Source organism: Heloderma suspectum, chromosome 1, assembly GCF_057233095.1.
Source record: "Heloderma suspectum isolate Gila_16-S chromosome 1, 16-S_ref, whole genome shotgun sequence".
NCBI classification, from domain to species: domain Eukaryota; kingdom Metazoa; phylum Chordata; class Lepidosauria; order Squamata; family Helodermatidae; genus Heloderma; species Heloderma suspectum.
The window spans coordinates 258,278,497-258,293,330 of NC_139458.1; the positions used below are offsets into that span (position 1 = coordinate 258,278,497).

The window sequence follows — 14,834 nt, forward strand, 5'->3', positions numbered from 1 at the left end:
AAGGGAAGAGGCATAGCTTGGTGGCAGAGCACCTGCTTTGCATGCGGAAGGACCCAAGTTCAGTCCCTGGATGGATGATCCCATGTTCCTCTGATTTGTTGCTGTATGATGCTGCTGTAGGATTATATTTTTTAATTTATTTTAATACCCTTGTATGTTTTTTCATAGTGGCACTTTTCATAGTGGCACTTGTGTGTCCTACATTTATTGGCCGTTTCATTTTGTGTTGTCAGATCGGTAACCATAAAACGGAGGCCATACTCTTTAGTGCTGGGCTCAGCAATATTTTGTGAAATTTTGGACATTCCTGTGGCGAGTTTAAAGTCGGTTCTTTTTAAGCTACACAATAATATTAGAAGTTACCAAATGGGGGTGAGGTGGGCATCCAGGGTGCCCTCCCTGGAGGGGTTTGCCAGGCCCCAGCACTATCCTCTTTCGGGCATTTGGCTAGGACTCTTCCAGAATGTTTTTAGCTGATATGGCTCTGTTTTTAGACCTTGTTGATGTTAAAAGTGCCATGGCTCAGTGGTAGAGCACACGCGTTGTGTGCAGAGGGTCCCAGGTTCAATCCCCAGCATCTCCAGGTGGGGCTCTTGTCTGAAACCCTGGAGAGCCACTGCTAGTAAGTGTCAACAGTACTGGGCTGGATGGATGAATGGTCTGACAGCTTCCTATGACAGCACCACTGCCTATGACAGGGGTGGGTAACCTGTGGCCCTCAGCCTAATTTCATGCAGCCCTCGGCCTCTTGACAGAAGTCCTATGCCTGTGGACTTTGTCAGTTCAGACCTTTGGCAAGAGCAATCTGTCCTTCCCTGGCAGCCCACTCAGTGGAAAGGAAGAGGGAGAGAGAGAAAAAGGGGTGGCAGAAAGAGAAAAAGGGGTAACTGACCTATTTTGGGGTCTGGCCCTGCCCTCTGCACCACCCAACAGATTACCCATGAGGGAAGGTGCCCCACCATAGGAAAAAAAGGTTGCCCACTCTTGACTTACAGGTCTGTGATCCCTCCCACTTTCTCTGCCTGTCCATAGGAGAACTTCAGCATTCTCAGCAGTCAGAACTGGTCTTTCAGGTGGCTGCTTCTGATGCCATGAATGTAACATGTAGCCAGGCTCTCAGTCCGTTGGGGTTTTCAGAGGATGGAAGGGTGTTGTTAGCTATGCTTTAACCAATGCTCGTGCTTTGCTTGTTGGTTTTTCCCTAGGGGTATCGCAGGATTGGTCAGACTATGCCCTCTGGTGGGAGCAAAAGCAATGCTGGCTTCTCAAAACGCATTGGACGCTAGATAAATATGGGGTGCAGGCAGATGCCAAGCTGCTGTTTACCCTTCAGCACAAAATGCTGCGCCTTCGCTTGCCCAGCATGAAGACCGTGAGACTGAATGTCAGCTTCTCTTCGGTAGTGTTCAAGGTCGTCGGAGAGATCTGCAAGGTCCTCGGTGAGTACGGAGACCAGTGGTTTTCAGGGGTTCTAAACCTTTATACCTGGTGCCCTAAAATGATGCTGCTAACGTAGTTGGAATTCACGGACAAATGTGTCTCTTGTATGTGGTTATGGCTGGGTCCTGATGGAAACACTATTGTAAAGAATGGAGGCTGTGCTTGGTGAATTTCACCCCATGTCATTTGATACACGTTAATTAAGGCTAGTTTGAACTATTAATTTTTTGTATTCTTTAATCAAAAGAGGCTTTTGCTTCAGGTCTACAACACCTATATAAAAAGGCTAAAATCTATATTAATGTATCACTTTTATTAGGGCCAATTCAAAAGTCACAAAATACTGAGCAAGCTTTTGAGTTGTTGGGTTAATCCCAAATAAGTCAACTGATATCCTAATACTAGACAAAGTAGCCACCATCATGGAACATAAGAAGCTGCCTTATACTGGGTCAGACCCTTGGAACATCTAGGCTGGTATTGTTGACACTGACTGGCAGCAGCTGTTTCAGGCAGCAATTTTTCCAGACCTGCCTGGAGATGCCGCGGACGGAACCTGGGACCTTCTGCATGCAAAGCAGGGGCTGTACCGCTGAGCCAGGGCCCTCCCCATCATCTGTGGTGTCCCCCCGCCTTATACTCCAAGGTTTTCCAGACGTGCCCCTTCCAGCTGCATCTACTAATCAACTTTTCATACAGCCAAGGAACCACTTATTTTTCTGAATAGCATTTCCCTTTCCCCCACCTGACGCTGTGTTGCAGGCTGACTTTTAGGGCTGGTGTGAGATGTGTCCTCTTCTCTTCCCCTACCCCCCATCCCCTTTTCTTTTTGTGTTGTGACTTTTTATATCATAAGCTTTTATTAATTGTACATAAGACTCTCCAACAGCCTTTTGGGCTGAGGAGTAGGGATAAAAATGCTGTAAGTAAATAAATACGTTGCTATCTGAGGCAAAGAACAAAGTCCATCCCCCCGCCCCCGATTCTGTGTATGGAAGCTGATTGGACTTCAGTTGAATCTTTCTTCATTACTGGCACAGGGTAGCATCCTCCACTGCTAGGATGGACAGATGCAAAACTGGACAGGGCTTTTGCCCCTCTGCTAGCTGTGGAGAAGAGGGAATTTCATTAGGTGTAAATTCTCGTGCAAGCTACGTCTCTTGGTAGGGGTGTTGCTAGGTACTCAAAAGATCCAGGGCATGGGCTCAGAGACTCAGAATTGTATAACATCTGCATAAGTTCACATGTATATATGCAAATTTAAAAATACTAGGATTTAAATTTCACAAAGGCAAGCCAGCTGAAATAAAATATGACAAAACTTTATGGTAACTTATTCAGCAGAGTATGCTGGAGCAGGTTGACTCTGGTCTGAACCAGCCAGGACCACAGTGTAGATCAGGATCACTGCACACTGGTTATGCATTAACTGTTCAGAAATCCTGAGTCTACACTCTTGCTTTGGAAACGTAAAATATACTGAGAATCTAGTAAAAAGTAAACCCTGCAAGGCTAAAGGCTGCCCAGCCTTGATTTTATAGATAGCTTGGCTCAGCCAATAAATTCACTGGGTGGCTTGCGAATGTCACTCTCTCACCTTATGCCAGGGTTGGGGAACCTCTTTTAGCCCAAGGATGAATTCCATTTTGGAGAAGCGCTCAGGGGCTGCATTCCCGTCATGGCTGCGGCTGAAGGTTTTTAAAGGTGGATGGGCCAAAGGCAAAAGGGGCAGGGCCAAAATATTGCAGCATATTGTAGCTTAACGCTCTTACTGCCCGTAACTAAGCCACAGGAGAGGCCTTTCAACCATTTAGAACAGGACAAAAACTGCATGAATGCTGGGAAACCACCAAACGATCAGAGGTCAGGGAAAAGGAGGCATGGCCATCTGGGGAATCCCAGAGGCCAACAAAATGGGGAACCTCACGGGAGATGCCAAAAAGCAATGGGGTGGGCAAAAGGGACGCTTTATTTAACAAAAATGAGTCGTTCCAACATGTTTCAGACCACCTAAAAGTCCCTCTTCAGGGAAATCTGAAAAATGATACGCAAGATTTATAGACCTTAAACTACTATCTGTGTTCAAAAATATGCAAAATTAGGAAGACAATTATTTATCACAACTTCACCATCTAAAATAACTTCAAAATCTAAAGAAAGAGGATCAAGGTTTCAAACTGTGTACAACCATAACATATATTCACCTGTCTTAAAAATAAACTAATTTATTCAGTATGATCCAATCAAATAATGCGTGTTCTTCAAACCCCAGTCTCCTATGTTATACCAGATCAGGGAAGAGAAGCCAGGCTGTTATCTGTATAAATCCTGGTTAGAAACAGCTGTATTTTAAACCAACATTGCAAAGTCAGGAGACTCATTAAGGCCAAAGGAAGTCATTGGGCCAGTTCACATGACTTGACATGCCATGGGTTAAACAAGCTATGGGCTGTCAGGGATGAGCAAGGAAGAGCAGGTGCACTGCCTGTCGCACCCTCACCATTTCCACTTATAATCAGCAGCCCACAAGCAGCCTCTTCATAGGTTGCTGAGTGTGTTGTCTGAACCCAGACCTCTGGGTTGTTTGGAGGTGAAACAACACAGCAGTTAACCCAACAATAAACCATGGCACTCTCAACAACCTACGAAGGAGTCGCTCATGGACTGCTGATTAAAGGTGGAAGCAGCAGGCGCACGGGAGGTGGTGCACCCAGTCTCTCCCATTCATCCCCAACAGCCCACAGGTTATTTAACATGTGGGCTGTCATGTCGTGCAAACCAGGTCATAATATTAAACTTCAAATTCCACCTGACTTCCCTTTATAAAAGAATCCTGTCTTATCTGTTTGCAACTTGTCTCTATTGCCGAGAATGAAAGATTTCTTATTCTATGGGATTTATCATTCCAGTGTTGAACTAATGATGCTCCCACATTTTTGTGCTTAATATTACTGATATGTTCTTCTATTCTGATGTTGAGATTTCTTGTAGTTTTACCTATATACAATTTGTTACAAGGATGTATGGCATATACCACAAACTTACTATTATATGTTGTGAAATCTCTCAGCATACATTTTTCCCAACTACAGGATTCACAAACTGTTTCAATCTTAGACACTATTCACAATATTTACAGTGCCCACAAGGAAAATTTCCTGTTGGAGGTCTTGATCCTGGCGAAAGAAGTTGTTTGTCAGTGGTTTTTTCCTTTTCTGATGTGTCACTTTTGACTACCCAGTCCCCACATTCCTAATTCTTTTGTAAGTCATGTATGGCTTTTCTTTGCATCCAGCTATGTCTTTTACCAAATACCAGTCTTTGTTAATGGATTGACTTAGAGAGACGAGATTGGACAGCCATCTGTCAGGAATGCTCTGACTTGGATTCCTGCATTGAGCAGGGGGTTGGACTTGATGGCCTTGTAGGTCCCTTCCAACCCTACTATTCTATGATTCTATAATTCTATGTTATTCAAAAGTAAACAGCATATTCTGTTTCTGGAAGTCTTTTGTCTGGGTGACAGTAAAGGACTTCTACTTACCTTATTCACCCTCTTTCTGGTTCTTTGTAACATTTTCTCTGAATAGCCCCTCTATGTACAGGCTTGATGCAAACCATCAGATTCTCTTCTATAATCTGAATCTTTTGTACATTTTCTCTTAATTCTTATGAATTGTCCATAAGGAATATTTTCTCTGATATGTTTAAGATGTGCACTGTCATATCTGAGAGGTTTATTTCGATCTGTGCTTTTTCTATAAATTTGTACTTAACTCTCCCTCCTCCTTTTTCACTGTAAATATATTTGGCTAATATATATATATGGGACAAGTTGAAGACGTGTACATATATTCTCCTGATAATCCATTTAACAAGCTCATTAAACTCTGGGGCAGATGCCTAGATGACATAATTTTGATCATGCAAGGAAATATGAATTAGTTGGTTGAGTTTCACAAGTGGGTAAACGTTAAAACTGAAAACATCAAATTTGAGATGACCCAGGACTACGAGAAAATCAATATTCTGAGAGCTTAGTGGACCATTTTCATACTGTTCCCTGGATGTCAAATTTCACTGATAGTTGTGCTGATGTGTAGCAGTTTGAGGGTGGCTGCCTTAACCCAACGAGCCTGCCTTGAGGCCATAGATTTCAGAATGACTCCAGTTTGATAGTGCATATCAGTTGCATCTCCAGTGGTATGTGAATCAATGCACCCACTCCCTGGGAATGGAATTTGTCACCCCAAGCTATATTAACAGCTGTGCAATTCGCCATCTAAATTCCAGGCACATGATTGTAAACAGGTCTTGAGTGGTATGATTACTATGATGAAAGTCCCAGATATTGCTCAACTCGAATATGGCTCTTGAGTATTCCTAACCACAAATAAATAGTTGTGGAGCAGATAAATTAGTTCAGCCTGCAGGAAGTATGTATGACTGAACGAACAGAATAAAGGCATTGTTTTGTGTAAGGCTATAATTAAAGACAGGGAAGAGTAGGAAGTGCATAACACAACTGAAGATGATTTTATAGTGCTATGATACTTCTACAACAATAGCAGCAGTTCTTTTGCTTGGGCTGAGGAAATAAAACATGATTTTATGTACATTTGGACCATGTTCTTTATTCACGGGCACAGATGCAGTCCTGCAAAATGGCGTCTCTGTGTATTGTACCAGTCAAGCAAGCAGATGGAATGCAAGGAGTTACTGGCAAAGGACTAGAAAACAACACACAGTTTATTTTAATTCATTTCCCAGATTTATATATGTTAAAATAACTGTTACTAATAAATAAAAATGCACATCATATGAGATTAATTTAAACAAAACAAGCATAGCATTTATACACTGCTCTTTCATATAAATATTTCTAGGGTAGCGTACAAATAAAACACTGTACGCATAGACAGCATCCCAAGGCCAAACTAATCCTGTCGGGTTGAAATGTCATTGCTTTAGTTCCTTGTTTATTTGCCATGAGGGTTAGTGATTGAGGGCCAAATAATGATTTTGGCAGCTGATCAGTGTAGCCAGGGGAGCTTTATATCTATTTTGGCTGGTTCACCAGCTGTGGCCTGATCGAGAGGAACCGGACTATGCCTCACCAATACATGCTCTGGTTACATCCAGGCTAGATTACTGTAATGCACGGGGCTGCCTTTAAAGATGGTTCAAAAACTTGAATCGGTACAAAGCACTTACTCAACCTGGAGCCCTCCAGAGGTGTTGGACTACAAACTCCCAACATTCTCCAGCCAGCACTGCTGGCGGGCACCAGGGTGGGCAAGACTGGTATAGACTGTGGCAGCAAGAAGGCTTGTTGGCGCCAGGCAGTTGAAACATATTACCCCAGTGCGTGGAACTGTTATGCTGGCTGCCTGTCTGTTTCCAGGCCCAATGTAAAATCCTGGCCTTTGAAGCCCTGAACTGTTTGGGAACAGGTTATGTGAAGGCCCACGTGCACCCATATGAGCCTGTCCAAGCTTTGGGGTCAGCCTCTGAGGCTGTGCTGTGCTACCCAAAGGAACGCAATTTGTCAAAGCGAAGGGACCCCAAGTGAAGGAGCCCCTCAGTCTTTTCAAGCCTTTTCTTCTTTTAAGATGTTTGCATTTTACCTTCTAAAACTCTTGCAGGTATTAGACGGTCAGAAGAACTTTCTCTGCTGAAACCACCCGAAGACACAAAAAAGAAAAAGAGAAAAGAAAAGGACAAAGAATCAGTCATAGAAAATATTTTAAATCTGCACAATTCTCCAGTGAGTTTGGGATTGCCAGGTAACAGTCCAATAGATAGTACTGTGTTTGTTTTTTTATTTTGCTTATTTATTGGGTGCCATCCATAGACATAGTGCTTTACAGAGGAGCAAAAGTGAAGTCCCTGTCCTGCGGAGCTTACCATTTAAAATTCAGCACTAGTGAGGCCTTAGCAACCTTCCCCAACCTTTCCCCACATGCTCTTGGACTACAACTCCCACCATCCCTGACCACTGGTCATGCTGGTTGGGTGTGATGGGAATGGTTGCCATAGAGAGAGGGGAGGAATATGCAATCATTTCAGTTACACAAAGTTAAGCTTAGCTTTAGTAGGGGCTGTGCCAAAGGCATGTTTTAACGTCTGAACCATTTTAGGGACAAGGAGGGTGAAACAGTTCTTCACTATTTACAGCTATTTAAAAGGATTTAGGCCTTCAAGGGAAACACAGGTTGAAATTATGCCCCAATCTCCTCCTTAACACACACAGATTATCCCTGTATCCTCAGCAACTGAGTGGTGCTCCTGTGGGAGCCTTTAGTTCTCACACACACACATACACACACACACACAGTGGATTAGTTCGCATGTAACTCCAAGCCAGGATTTAGCACTATTTCTGCAGTATGGGGATAATACTCACCTACCCAGGGCCAGCCTTACCATGATCCATGCTGAACTACGTGGATCAGGCGGCAGCTTGCAAGGGGCAGCAAATCTCACATTCCCATCTGCTGCCCACAGAGCTGCCCCCTGCATCCACGTCTCCCTGGCTGACCGCTGCTGCTGCTGCCTGCCAGCCATAGAGAGCTGCTGGCTTTGCTGCTGCAGTATTTGCCACTACAACCAAGTGGCTGGATCAGGGCTCGCTGGGCTCTCCAGGGTGCCCACCTCGTGCCTCGCTCTGTGGAAGGTCCTTCCCTGGATTGCGGCATTGTGGACGCGATAGCCCCGGGAAGCGTCTGCGCCACTGCTGCTTTGTTGTGACAGCAGCAAATACTGTTCTGTAGTTTCTTACTCAGAGCGTGGCATTGAGAGGGCAGGGGGGCTTGAACCCAGAAGCAGCCCTCCCGATGATCCACAGAGTCTTGTCAGATGAGCAAGATGCAGAGAGAATTCTCAGGTATACAATTCTATACACGGTACACGTGATCCGTAGATGGCTCTGCAGTCAGAATTAGGGCTCGCCATCTGTATGACAACAGCAGGTTGTGGGAGGACTAGACAGATGAACAGTAACAATAACAGCTAGTGGGTAAGATGCTAAAGTTTGTTGTTCTGATGCTCAGTGCATCTTTAGAGAGGCTGGGGTGGGTGACAAGGAATGCAGTTCTGCAGGCTTCCCAGATGTGGAGCAGTCCAGATTGTTGGACTGCAACCCCCATCATCCCTGGCCACTGGCTGTGCTGGCAGCGGCTGATGGGAGTTGTAGTCCAGCCAACACATCCAGAGGGTATCAGATGGTGTGATGCTACAGTGCTGTATCTGTTCCCTATGATGCGCTCCATAGGCTTTAGAATACTGGACGATGGTCATTGGTCTTACTTAGTAGTATCATTCTGCTCAGTGATTCAGCTGAAGTGAGCATGAGTAGCTAGGTACCATGGGAAAGCTAGGTACCATGGGAAAGCTAGGTACCATGGGAAAGCCTGAGTACAGCTCATCTTCTCTGTTGTTCTACTTCTACAGATCATGGAAGTGGCTTTGCAATTTCCAGTACCGGGGTGATCTTTGGGGGCTTTTAAAGTGCTCATTGCCATTGCTGTGGGTCTTAGTGCATCATAAATGGACATGGCTGAATTTGTGCCCATGACCCGCCCCAAATCTCTTTTCAGTATCAGGGCTGTATCCTGGAATATATGAAGCAATAATAAGAAAGGTGCTTTTGTCCTACCACTTGCACAACCCATCCTCCCAGACCTAGAATCAAGGCAAGGAGCAGGACTTCCAGGGCAGAATGAATTTGGCTCCCTGCTGAAGCTTTTGCCCCTGCAAGGAAAGAAATTGAACTCTGTTCTTAATATAGACATAATAACTTACGTATTTACTTATATGTATATAAACATTTCTCTATGAATAGATAGGAAAACTGCTGACTATTTTGATATCAGGTGATGTCACAGACTGATTTTTCTTTACTTCCTGTCTTTAATACTTCAGCGAGTCCCGGCTTATATAGTAAAACCATGACTCCCACTTATGATCCTGTCAGTGGTACACCTGTCTCTTCTACCATCACATGGTTTGGTGACAGCCCTCTGGCGAAACAGAACTGGGGCAGCCTTGCTTTCAGTCACCCCAACTGTACACCGGAGACACTTGCCAAAATGTACCAGCCTCGGACATTGGCCGACAAAGCAAAACTAAATGCAGGGTGAGGACTGCTTCTGTTGAACATCTGGATTTGCTAGTTTTGGCAAGCCAGGAACAATTGTGTGTGTATATGCTTATACAAGGTATTTTTAGATGATATGTAACCTAGGGCTGTTATCCTGTTCACGCTCAGGAGTCAGCCCCATTGAACTCAGTGCGATTTATTTCAGAGAAAGCATGGAAAAAATTGCATTGTTCCAGAATGTATGTTGGGGTGTCTGAGTGAGCATTTATTCAGTATTTTAAAGCAGGAAAGATGAATGCTTTTTAAAAAATATAGTACTTTAAAAATTCCAGATCCTGGCATGCTGGTCATCTTCAGGCTGCTTTGCAAATGTGTGATGACGTATGCAGCACCATCAGTATTCATGGCCCTTTAATGTGGGACAGAAGCCAAAAAAAAGGCAGGAACCTCATCCCCAAGCAGCTTCCAATCTAGATTTCAGTTGAGGAGTGAGAGGGCAATAGAGGAAAGGGAGAGACAGGTGAAGACTTGAGAGAAACAAAACAAGAGAGAGAAGGAATGGGAGAAGCCAAGGTAACAAGGGGTGAATCGGAGCAAATGCAGTTACGTGCACTTTTACTTGGTTTGAGATGAGGACTAAAGCGTTAACCCATGAACTCCAGAGAGAAGCGAGCCTCAAGGAGGGGGCTGAAATGAGGGGAAAGTGGTGTCACTGTGTAGATGTTCTGAAAGGGACATGCTAATATGCCAGGAATACCAGCTTGGCACAGGTCCCAGTTGTCCATGCGTCATTTGTATGTCTTTTGGTTATGTCTTCAAAACACATGTTTGTCTTTCGAATCACATAGATGTTTGTCTCCCTTGAATGTTACATTCTTAGTGTGTGAGTGTGCTAAAGATGCAGCTATCATAGATTGTCCCAAGTTATCAAGGGATACGTTGTCAAACGTAGGAATTGATTATAGACTGGAGCAGTAAAATTTGTAGGGTTCCAGCCCTGGCCTCATCACCACAGTTATCCTTTCTCAAAGTTTGTGTGCACAGTGATGTTCTCACTACTCCACGTTCCACATGCCGGCAGTAGTGAGTCTGAACAGCTTTTGTGCCGCCTGTGTGCTGTTTTGATATCTTTGCCACATTTAAGTTGCTGAAGATTCATGAAACAAATCTTTTAATATTGCAATCCCATGCATGTTTTCTCAGAAGCAAGTCCCATTGTGTTTGATGGGACTTACTCCCTCGTAGGTCTGTTTAGGATTTCAATCAAAGGCTCCCCTAAACATAGCTAAGGTGAAAGGTGTTTTCCCACCAGCAGAACGTGGTGACTTTTATCAGCACTTCTTTCCCATTTTCCTCCTCTCCCTTCATTCCCATCACCTCCAGAGCCCTTAGAAACACTTAAAACATATCCTGGGTATATCAGAATTGTATGTATTTATGGTATTTCTATACCACCTTTCTGAAATAAACCACAGCTGTGTTCAAAAACTTCAAACAATAAAACTGAAATCGGATAAAACCATCATAAACCAGTATCAGCAGCATTAAAAACCATGCTAACGGTTTAAAAAGAAAAGTTAAAAAATGTGTGTTGACCCCTTCCCCGAATGCAGAGAGAGTCAGGACCAGTCGCAACTCCAAAAGGAGTGTGTTCCAGAGTTTGTGAGCAATGCAGGAGAAAGCTCTTTCCTACATACTCTACAGGCAGGCCTCTGCAAGCAAGGATGTCTTCAAAAGGCCCTCTCCTACTGATCTTAATAACTGAACAGGTTCATACCTAGGCAGGCTGTCCCTCAGATACCCAGGCACTAAATTGTTTAAAGCCTTAAAGGTTAAAACCAACACCTTGAATAATAATTGGCAATCAATTCAGATCTTTCAGTATAGTGGTGATGTGCTCATGATACCATGCACCAGTTAGCAGCCTAGCTGCCACATTTTGCATCTGGAGGCTCTTCAAGGGTAGCCCCATGCAGAGCACATTGCAATAGTCTAACTGTGATGTAATCAAGGCATGGGTAACTGTTGGCAGAATGATTTGAATGAACACCTGCACCTGTATGAACCTGCCGTGACCCTAAGATTGGCCACAGGGGCCCGCTTGTGTGCCCTTCTGTTAGGGTTGGTGGGTAAAAGACAGGGGACCTTTTCTGCAGTGGCCCATCCTTATGGAATACTTACCATGGGATGTGTGTGTGTGTGGCTCCCTTCTTGGCTGTTTTTTAAGCGGGTCTTAAAGACCTGGATGTTCCAGTCCATTTTTAAATGAATGGGTGCCCATCTTTATTTTATAAACTGGAGGTTTTACTGATGCTGTTACTTTAAAAAAATTGTGCTAATATTTCAGATAGTTGTATATTTTATTATGTTAAATGTTTGTCTTGTAAACTGCCTTGAAGACACGTTGCCTCAAAAGGTGGTAGACACATATTTTAAATAAATACATTTCAATGTAGGCAAGTTTGTGTGGATATTTGCATGTGCAAAGATACACGCTTATGTTGATAACTGTAGTCCTGGAGGACAATGGAGGGGTTTGTCTTCTACATTCATCTCCTTGGTGCCATCTTCCTTTTTTCTAAGAAGATTAAAAAAAAATGTACATGAGCATTAAAATGTGGCAACATGCAAACATTACTTGCAGGGTTATAAGCTGGGGCCGTTACTGTTGCTTCCAGATGCTTTACAAACTGGCGTTTTCCTTCCTGCCCAACTCAGTTGAAAGTGTGTGTTCCCACTTCTTTCAGGTGGCTAGATTCCTCTCGATCACTTATGGAACAGGGTATCCAGGAGGATGATCAGCTTTTGTTACGCTTTAAGTACTATTCTTTCTTCGATTTGAATGCTAAGGTAAGAAACTCTTAAGATTTGTCTTCATAGTTTGTCACAACTTATGTCAAATAAAACGTAAATTTAAGGATTTTACTAGGCTTGTATTCATTAATCAGTCCTTATGTTAAGTAAAACAAAATAATCCACTTATAAAGGAGAAGCCACATTACGTATAACACAAGGAAGAAAACAAGCACCTCTTTGACAGGGCAATCCTGTGCATGTCTACTCAGAAGTAAGTCCCGCTGTGTTCACTGCAGCTTTTTCCCAGGTAAGTGTGCACAGGATTACAGCCTAAAGCAAGTACATTTATGGTCTCTAATGTTTGGCCACACTTTGCTAACATAACATTTTGCAAAACATAAGAAAAAGCATTACATTTCCACTGAAAATTCTCTTTTGTTTGGTCTCCCTTCTCTGTTTCTCACATTTTATTTTGTGGCAGAATCTAGCTACATTTTGCTTAATAACTGACATAGGTGACCAAACTCTGGCTCAGGGGTCACATGAGGCTTTCAGGCACTTCAAGGAGGAGAGCAGAGATGGAGATGTTAGGATACTGGACTGCTCTAGGGTTCCAGTAGAAACTTGGGTGCAATCATCTTTTAGGGTGTGGGTGGCACCTGTGGCATGAGTGCTGTGGCACATGGGCTTTCTTTCAGCTCCTGAGCAGGAGTAGGGTGGCAATGTGTCCAGCTTTAGAGAGGGCAGCCCTCTATTTGAAGGGCTGTCCGGTCCAAGTCTAGTTTAAAGATAAAGGACCAAGAGAAAGAAGAGCAGGCCTAGAAGTTGCCCATCCAATCTGAGCTCCTGGAAAGCAGACTGAGCAGGCACACAGGAGGTCACCTGGTCAGTGGTCAAGCTTTCCCCCCAGTGTTGACATGTATTAAATTTCTGTTTAAATTATAGTAATGATTTCTAAATCTGCATGTATACTTACACATTCCCATGTGCAAATTTCAGCCCTCGTGCTCTTTTTCAGCGCTGCGTTTCCTCTTTTTTTGGCAGTGCGTCACTGGCCACCCTAAGCAGCAGGGCCTGTGGTCCTGGCTACTGCTTAAAGTCAGGCCTTGCTGCCTGCTTCGCAGCAGGAGCCCGTGTACTCTGAAGTGAGTCCCAATTAATTCAGTGGGGCTTACGTCCAGGTAAATGTGCATAGTACTACCTAAGGCAGGGGTGGGGCAACTTGTGGCCCTCCAGATGTTTGGGCCTACAACTCCCATCAGTCTTAGCCAGCATAGCCAGTGGGGATGGATGATGGGAGTTGTAGGCCAGAAAAAATCTGGAGTGCTACAAGTTGCTCATCCCTGGCCTAAGGGTAAAGCCCCTTCAAGGCCCTGTATGTGTGGAGGTGGTTGTACTGTGTAGCCGTCTTGACGCATGGCAGGCTTGCTCAGACTGTTGCCCACCTTTAACAGAACTTGCTGTTGCTTCCTTCTCTTGGTAGTATGACGCAGTGCGAATCAACCAGCTGTATGAACAAGCCCGATGGGCTATTCTGCTGGAAGAAATAGACTGTACGGAGGAAGAGACCTTCATCTTTGCTGCACTGCAGGTATGTACTTGATCTTAAGTGGAAAAACCGGTTTTCCCATTTTGGGTTCAGCACCTGCCAGGACATGAACACAATGAACGGAGCACCGATTGATTGTTCCAAGTGAGGCCGTTTGTCCCACTCATATCAGTAGCGATTAACTAGTTTGCTGTTTGAAACTCTGTTTAAACCTACATCAATAATTAACAGAAGCCCCAAACTTTTATGGCAGCAACAGGTTGTTAAAGTAGTTTTGCAGAGCAACTCTTACTGCACAAAACTACTGGATCTGTGCGTGCTAAAAAAAGTATTGTTATGCACTCCTGACTTCTAAGCAATGGGAAATCCCAGAGGTAGCCCTAAGGCAGTGGTGCAGAACTGCCCCGCCCCCTTTGCTTTTGGCCCTGCCAAAACTGGAACGCGGCCCCCAAAAGCTTTTCCAGAATTGAATTCAGCCCTTGGACTGAACAGAGTTCTTGCACCAGGGGTGAGCCAGATACAAAAGGGGTGGGGCCAAAACAAAAAATACCAGTGTATTGTAGCTTAAAGCTCTGACTGCCAGTAACTCAGCCTTAGGAGAGGCATCTCAGCCTTTTAGAATGGGGTAAAATGCACAAAAGCTGCGAAACCACCACATGGGCAGTGGTTGGGGAAAGGGCCAGGGGGCCAGGGGAAGGGGCGTGGCCATCTGGGGAACCTCAGAGGGCCAGACTGGAACCCCAGGAGGGCTGGATTTGGCCCCCTGTCCTGAGGTTCCCCACCCCTGCATTGGGGGTTTAGCTTCTTTTGGATGAGAGAAAGCACTGGAGAGACTTAGCATGGCTCTGTAAATATGTGCTTTATTTGCAAGTATGCAAGCAACATACAAGTGGAAACAAACAGGCACTTCTGTAGCAGGCAGCAAGTCTGTTGACCCCTGCAACAGAT

General features: G+C 44.3%; 1 protein-coding gene across 1 annotated transcript in view; it reads left to right on the forward strand.

The window, feature by feature from the left end:
- The window catches only part of FERMT1 (FERM domain containing kindlin 1), a 43,678-nt gene that overhangs the window by 4,981 nt on the left and 23,863 nt on the right, over window positions 1-14,834 (forward strand). The window contains exons 3-7 of the mRNA XM_084825308.1: window positions 1,206-1,439; window positions 7,086-7,226; window positions 9,364-9,577; window positions 12,289-12,391; window positions 13,821-13,928. Of these exons, the coding sequence (XP_084681434.1) occupies window positions 1,206-1,439; window positions 7,086-7,226; window positions 9,364-9,577; window positions 12,289-12,391; window positions 13,821-13,928 (800 nt within the window). The remainder of the gene's footprint in view (window positions 1-1,205; window positions 1,440-7,085; window positions 7,227-9,363; window positions 9,578-12,288; window positions 12,392-13,820; window positions 13,929-14,834) is intronic.